This window comes from Lathyrus oleraceus, chromosome 6 (assembly GCF_024323335.1).
Source record: "Lathyrus oleraceus cultivar Zhongwan6 chromosome 6, CAAS_Psat_ZW6_1.0, whole genome shotgun sequence".
Taxonomy (NCBI): domain Eukaryota; kingdom Viridiplantae; phylum Streptophyta; class Magnoliopsida; order Fabales; family Fabaceae; genus Lathyrus; species Lathyrus oleraceus.
The window spans coordinates 159,078,016-159,085,979 of NC_066584.1; the positions used below are offsets into that span (position 1 = coordinate 159,078,016).

General features: G+C 41.2%; 1 protein-coding gene across 1 annotated transcript; it reads left to right on the forward strand.

The window, feature by feature from the left end:
* Positions 1-7,076: 7,076 nt before the first annotated feature.
* LOC127094531 (uncharacterized) lies at positions 7,077-7,697 on the forward strand. The gene is made up of 2 exons (XM_051033354.1): positions 7,077-7,199; positions 7,311-7,697. The coding sequence occupies exons 1-2, from the start codon at positions 7,077-7,079 to the stop codon at positions 7,695-7,697; spliced, it is 510 nt and encodes a 169-aa protein (XP_050889311.1).
* Positions 7,698-7,964: the final 267 nt, after the last annotated feature.

The window sequence follows — 7,964 nt, forward strand, 5'->3', positions numbered from 1 at the left end:
AGAAGATACAAAGGATTCTGGAAATTTCATCATCCCTGGAGGGGTCTGCAACAATTGAGTCGCTGTGGATATTCCAACAGTTGTCCATAAGTCAACGTTGATTTCTAAACCCATTGAACATAATGACCCAACACCATCTCCCAATTTTGAATTCCCTGTATTTGAGGCAGAGGAAGATGATGTTGAAGAGATTCCTGATGATATCACCCGGCTACTTGAGCATGAAGAGAAGATCATTTAGTTGCATCTTGAGAATCTGGAAACAGTCAACTTGGGGTCTGAAGATTGTGTGCGAGAGGTAAAGATTGGGGCACTTCTGGAAGAATCTGTTAAGAAGGGGTTGATTAAGTTGCTACGAGAATATGTTGACGTCTTTGCCTGGTCATATGAAGACATGCCTGGTCTAGATACTGATATTGTGCAACATTTCCTACCTCTAAAGCCTGAGTGCATGCCTGTAAAGCAGAAGCTCAGAAGAACTCATCCTGATATGGCAGTGAAGATCAAAGAGGAAGTTCAGAAGCAAATTGATGCGGGGTTCTGGTGACTTCTACGAATCCTCAATGGGTGGCCAATAGTGTGCCCGTGCCTAAGAAAGATGGAAAAGTTCGGATGTGTGTGGACTATAGAGACTTGAATAAAGCTAGTCCAAAAGATGATTTCCCTCTACCACATATTGATATGTTGGTGGACAATACAACTAAATTCAAGGTCTTCTCGTTTATGGATGGATTTTCCGGATATAATCGGATTAAAATGGCACCCGAGGATATGGAGAAGACAACATTCATCACACCTTGGGGAACATTCTATTATCGAGTGATGCCCTTCGGTTTGAAGAACGTCGGAGCCACGTATCAACGAGCTATGACCACCTTGTTCCATGACATGATGCATAAGGAGATTGAGGTATATGTTGACGATATGATTGCTAAGTCAAGAACGAAAGTTGAACATGTAGAGCATTTGTTGAAGCTTTTCCAGCGTTTGAGGAAATATAAGCTTCGTCTGAATCCCAACAAGTGTACATTTGGAGTCCGTTCTGGCAAGTTATTGGGCTTCATTGTTAGTGAAAGAGGTTTTGAGGTTGATCCTGCAAAGGTCAAAGCAATACAAGAGATGCCTGCGCCCAAAACTGAGAAGCAAGTCCGAGGTTTTCTTGGCCGCTTGAATTATATCTCCAGATTCATATCCCACATGACTGCCACATGTGCGCCAATATGCAAGCTCCTCCAGAAAGATCAGTCTCATGATTGGACCGAGGATTTCCAGAAAGCTTTTGATAGTATTAAAGAGTATCTGTCTGAGCCTCCGATTCTGTCTCCGCCCGTGGAAGGGAAACCATTGATCATGTATCTGACTTTTCTTGAAGATTTTATGGGTTGTGTCCTTGGCCAGCAAGATGAATCAGGGAAGAAAGAGTATGCTATCTACTACTTGAGTAAGAAGTTCACCGATTGTGAGTCTCGATATTCAATGCTTGAGAAGACATGTTGTGCTTTGGCTTTGGCCGCTAAGCGCTTACGCCAGTATATGATAAATCATACGACTTGGTTGATATCCAGAATGGATCCAATCAAGTACATCTTCGAGAAGCCTGCTTTATCAGGGAGAATTTCCCGTTGGCAGATGTTGTTATCTGAGTATGATATTGAGTATCGAGCTCAGAAGGCTATTAAAGGTAGTATCTTGGCTGACCATTTGGCACATCAGCCTATTGAAGATTATTAGTCAGTTCAGTATGACTTCCCGGATGAGGAAATTCTGTATTTAAAAATGAAAGATTGCGATGAGCCTACACTCGATGAAGGGCCAGAGCCTGGTTCCATATGGAGTATGGTGTTTGATGGCGATGTAAATCAGTATGGAAATGGTATTGGGGCCATGATTATTACTCCTCAGGGCGCGCATATTCCATTTACAGCAAGGCTAACTTTCAAATGCACGAATAATATGGCTGAGTATGAGGCCTGTATTATGGGATTGGAGGAATGTTTTGATCTAAGGATCAAGCATCTTGATGTATATGGTGATTCGGCCCTCGTTGTTAATCAGATTAAGGGTGAATGGGAAACGAATCAGCCTGGCCTCATTCCATACAGAGATTATGCGAGGAGGATTTCAACGTTCTTCACTGAGGTTGACTTCCATCATATTTCTCGAGATGAGAATCGGATGGCAGATGCTCTTGCTACGCTTGCTTCAATGATTGTGGTTAAATTGTGGAATGAAGTCCCCAATATCACCGTGATGCGCTTGGACAGACCAACTCATGTATTTGCAGTAGAAGAAGTAAAAGATGATAAGCTGTGGTATTATGATATCAAATGTTTCCTTCAGAGCCCGATTTACCCGCCTGGGGCATCTGTAAAAGATAGGAAGACTTTGAGGAGATTGTCAGGCAGTTTCTACCTCAATGGCGAAGTGCTTTACAAAAGAAATTTTGACATGGTTCTGCTCAGATGTGTGGATAGACACGAAGCAGACCTGTTAATGACTGAGGTCCATGAGGGTTCATTTGGTACTCATTCCAATGGACATGCCATGGCTAGAAAGATGTTGAGAGCAGGCTACTATTGGCTGACAATGGAGTTTGACTGCTGCAAATTTATGAAGAAATGCCACAAGTGTCAGATTTATGCTGATAAGATTTATATTCCCCCGACACTTTTGAATGTGATTTCATCACCTTGGCCTTTCTTCATGTGGGGAATTGACATGATTGGCATGATAGAGCCGAAAGCGTCCAATGGACACATATTTATTCTCGTAGCAATTGATTACTTCACCAATTGGGTTGAAGCGGCGTCGTATGCAAATGTGACCAGGCAGGTGGTAGTGAAGTTTATTAAGAATCAGCGTATATGGTGCTATGGTGTGCCAGATAAGATCATTACTTATAATGGATCTAACTTGAACAATAAAATGATGAAAGAACTATGTAGTGAGTTCAAGATAGCACATCATAATTCTTCTCCTTTCAGACCAAAGATGAATGGGGATGTTGAAGTTGCTAACAAGAATATCAAGAAGATTATCCAGAAGATGGTTGTTACGTATAAAGATTGGCATGAGATGTTGCCATTCGCTTTACATGGATATCGTACATATGTCCGCACTTCAACAGGGGCAACCCCTTTCTCTCTTGTTTATGGCATGGAGGTTATACTCCCAGTAGAGGTGGAGATCCCATCAATGAGAGTCTTGATGGAAGCCAAGTTGACTGATGCTGAATGGGTTCAGAGTCGTTATGACTAGTTGAACTTGATTGAAGAGAAGAGATTGACTGCCATGTGCCATGGTCAGTTATATCAGTAGAGAATAAAGAAAGCTTTTGATAAGAAGGTCAAGCCTCGTGTGTTCCGAGAAGGTGACCTTGTGCTCAAGAAAGTCTTGTCCGAGAAGGTGACTCTGAACTATCAGGGTCCGTATGTTGTTAAGAGAGCCTTTTCAAGCGGTGCTTTGATACTTACAACTATGGATGGGGAGGATTTCACTCGTCCTGTGAATTCAGATGCAGTCAAGAAATACTTCGCCTAAAAAAATAAAAACTGAATAGCTCGCTAAGTTGAAAACCCGAAAGGGCGGCTTAGGCAAAAAAAAGCGTATCGGTGGATTGAAAACCCGAAAGGGCGATCGAGGCAAAAGTTAGAGACACAAAAAATATATAATAAATATATATGTATCCCGCTAGATTGAGTACCTCATCCTGGGGAAATCTAGGCAAAAATTAGGGATTTGGCAAGTAACTGCATCCTGACAAGACTTTGTTCTACAACTGTCATCCGTCAGAGATCCTTGCTCATTATCAGCCAAAGCTTCAAATACATCGGATTCAGAATTGGTGGAGAAATTGTCATTATGTTCAATGTAGCCCTTTTCCATTATATATCACCAATTTCAAATTTGTAAAGATCTATGGAGTCTTGCCATTCGCAGACTACCATTCTATCCAATAAATTTGAGCCTTTTATCCAATTATTGGCACTCTTATCTATTTCTATTCAACAAATGTTTTGTATGTTTTTATTAAGAAAATATCATTGTTTTAAACGATCAAATTTTTTATAATTTGTTTTTAAACAAAGTGAACATTCACAATGACGAAAGGATACTTAGGAGATCCTCAGTGCTCTCCCAAGGGTGGTACGATCCTCAACAGGGTAAGATTTTTGTCCATATTCCTGGCATGACTGTATCTCCTCCCTCCGGAACCCCTTGTGGTTTATCCTACCAAGTGGATTGCTTGTTGAGAGTCACCTCTCTTCCCTTCAGCAGAGTAGCAATCTTTCTTCCTCAGCAGCTTGGATCTCTTTGGGCAAGAGCAGTATTTGGTGGTTGATCCCGATAAATCCTTTATCTCCTCGGATAGATTCCCCAGTAGAGTTGTTGGTGTGGTGGACCTTGTCTGTGATAACTCTCGTCCCCATCTGGAATGATTGATGATTCATCCCCTGCAGAGTTCTTTGCGTCCTGGTATCTCTGATCCCCAACAGATTGGATACTCCCTGGTGAACTTGGCTTTCTCTCTTGAGATGTAGTACCGGGTGGTTGATTCCTGGACCTGGTTGTGTTAGGTATGTCTGTCTGTCAGCATACATCATACATAAACCACGCATATTCATGCATAATTATAACATTCAGATATTCATGTTGCATTCTTTGCCATATATCGTTGTCTGCTGTCTCCTGCTATTTGGTGATATATTTCCCCAAGCAGATGTGTGTGTTTGATCCCTCAATATAGAGTCAGCCCCATAGGCAGAAAGCGTCTATCCTTTCTTCCATATTCCCCACCGAGTTATATCCTCGTGGATGTTGATTGTTTTTGTTCCTTCCCAACAAATATACTGGGATGGTTATCCCCATTGAGTTATATCCTCACCGGGACAAGTCTTTATTTGGTGTGCCTATCTAGTTTGATCCTAGATCGGTCTCTTGAGACTCTTTTCCTGTTTCCCCGTGGTAAATGAATAATTGCTCAATAATTAGTAATTATTATCCCCGGCGGAGTCTGTGGTTCTCTACCCTCATACCGGTAGTCGTAAACCCTATTTTCTTCCCTTTTTGCAGAGTAACTATTTTTGCTCATCTTTAATTGGTGACACTTATCTTCATCCAATATTCGGTGATGATATCCCCTCATCTGCTTGGATAATTGCTATGATTACGCAATTTATCCCCAACGGGTCATCTCTCGTCTACCTTGTTGTTGTTGGTAACGATTGTTTCTCCCCCTGAATTAGTCATCATTATATACCTAATTTCGGTATCCCGATGCCTTTTCTTTTCGGTCGATTTATCCTTTATTAACCCAGTAACCGGTTGTGGATAATCGTCCATGCGAGTCCATGGATAACCAGAATCACCTACGCTCAGAGGAATTTCTTGAACTGTCATGCTCGCTAGGCGAAGCCCGCGTGTTTAAAAAAAAAAAAAGAAAAAAAAAAAGAAAAAAGAAAAACGAAAATAAAAAAAATAAAAAAAATAAAGAATGAAAAACGAAAATAAATAAATAAATAAATAAATAAAATATAACAGAATTTTTTTTGACTTGGGCCTCTCTCATTTGAGCCCACAGGTCCACAAAAATCAGGTTATAAATTCAGAGTTTCAGTGAAACAAAAGGCCATTCTATTCCTATTACCCTGGTAGGGAAAAAGATAGTGAGAGAAGAGCTAACAGAGTTCAGAGCAACCTCTAGAGACTGAAGGGAACTCATCGGCAAAGAACCAATTCCCTCTCATATAAACCCTCAGATTGCTTTGCAAACCCATCCGAGCAATTCAATTTCATTCGATCTCTCCAGTCAGGTTTTCCTTATTCCCATTACTTTATGCTTTTAATTTGAATGCTCTGAATGTATGAGGTATTATGGGTGAATTTGATACCCTTTTGATGCATGTGTTTGACAAGAGGTTTAGACCTTCTACCCTTGGTTGCTTTTTGTGGGCTTTTTGTGAATTTTAATGGCATGATTCATGTGGTTACATTTTGATTTAGGGGCAACTCTTGATTACCCTATCTTGTTTCTCTAACCTGTTTGTTGAGTTTTGTTATGTGAGGGCTCATATGACTCTTGCAGAGATGGCTTGCCTGGTGTTCCACTTTATTTGTGGGATACCACCTGGAGGTCTATTTCGATTACCTGTACTGACTCGCTTTCTTTGATGGTGTTTAGCTTGGAAGAGTCTTTGGGTTTCTTATTTATCTAATTGTTGTTACTTCGGATCTTTATCCGTACGGTAGATCTCTCGATCCCTTTACTTTTCCTGCATGTTACCGATTTCTTAGGTTTCGTATAGCCTCTCGTGGCATGTCATTTAAGGTAGCGCGATTCCTTCATCTAGGACTGCCTTTTTGTGTGAGCATCCCTAAACACCCCAAACTCATTGATTTTTCTTCTCCTAAAAACATGTTATCTCCTTCTACTACAGGCGAGTAAGTCTCCAAAGGTTGAGCATCCGGTAGATTGCGTAGTAACGTCGTTCACCCCAAAACACAACCCTTACCCGTAGTTAGTCGAACTACGTTTCGCTCTGATTCTCATTACATATGAGATACGTAAGCATAAGATGTGATGTCTTACCGAGCACACTCCTCTTTAACCCATAGGTAGCCGAGCTACGAAGACTCTGATTCTCAGATTCAGATGAGATACGTATGCAGTGGATGCGACGTCCGTGCGAGTCATTTTCTTTTGACCCTTCTTTTAGTAAGTAGTACATTAGATAAACATACACGCTTTTCTCATCCCTTCAATCATGTTTGCACAAATAAATTTTCAAAAAAAAAAACAAAAACCTTTGCAACAAATGTGAAAAGGGCTCCCTAGGAGTACCTAGGATGCTTTGGGTGCCTAACACCTTCCCATTGCATAACCAACCCCCTTACCCAGATCTCTGACATTTTTACTAGTTTTTGATTCGATAAAACTTTTAGGTTTTTGTTCGCTTTCTAACCATTCCTTTGGATAAATAGAAGTGCGGTGGCGACTCGACTTGTATGATTTACCTTAGATTTAGTAAATATCTAATGGTAACGAATACCCCGCTACAGCTGGTGCCATTCCGCAAATGAATGCTAGTGATCGGGAGCGTGATGTTGATGAGTTTCGTGCTTTGGGGAAGTTCCAGAGGAACAATCCGCCAACTTTTAAAGAAGCTTATGAACCTGACAAAGCTCAAGAGTGGTTGAAGGTGATTGAGAAAATCTTTCGAGTTATTAACTATTCAGATGCACAGAAGGTGCAGTTTGGCACTCATATGCTTGAGAAAGAAGCTGAGGATTGGTGACGCAACACTGTTCAGAGATTTGATGAGGATGGCATTGATGTGACTTGGTCAGTTTTCCATGATGGTTTTCTGGAGAAGTATTTTCCAGAAGATGTTCGTGGAAAGAAGGAAATTGAATTTCTTGAGTTGATGGAAGGTAATGGTACCGTAGCTAAGTATGCTGCAAAGTTTGAGGAGTTGATCAAAATTTGTCCCCATGACAATACTGCTAATGCTAAGATATCCAAGTGTCTTAAGTTTGTGAATGGCTTGAGACCTGATATCCAGAAGGCAATGGGTTACCAACAGATTACGATATTTTCTGAGTTGGTTAACAAGAGTAGGATCTATGATGAGGATAGTCGTGAGAGTGCTGCTCATTACAAGTCCTTGCATGATAAGAAAGGAAAAGGGCAATTCTGAGGGAATCCGTATAATGGTAAGAAGAAAGCTGGTGATGGCAAGAAGCCGAGTGGGGGAGGATCTCACAATCCTTTCAAGTGCTTCAGATGTGTTGTTGAGGGACATCGTGCTCCCGAGTCTCCTAAGGGCGATGTGGCTTGTTTCAAGTGTGGCAAGCAAGGTCACAAATCTTTTGATGGCAGAGTTGGTTCGAATGTGACTTGCTACAACTGTGGTGAGCAAGGGCACATTAGTACCAAGTGCAACAAGCCGAAGAATGAGTAAGCC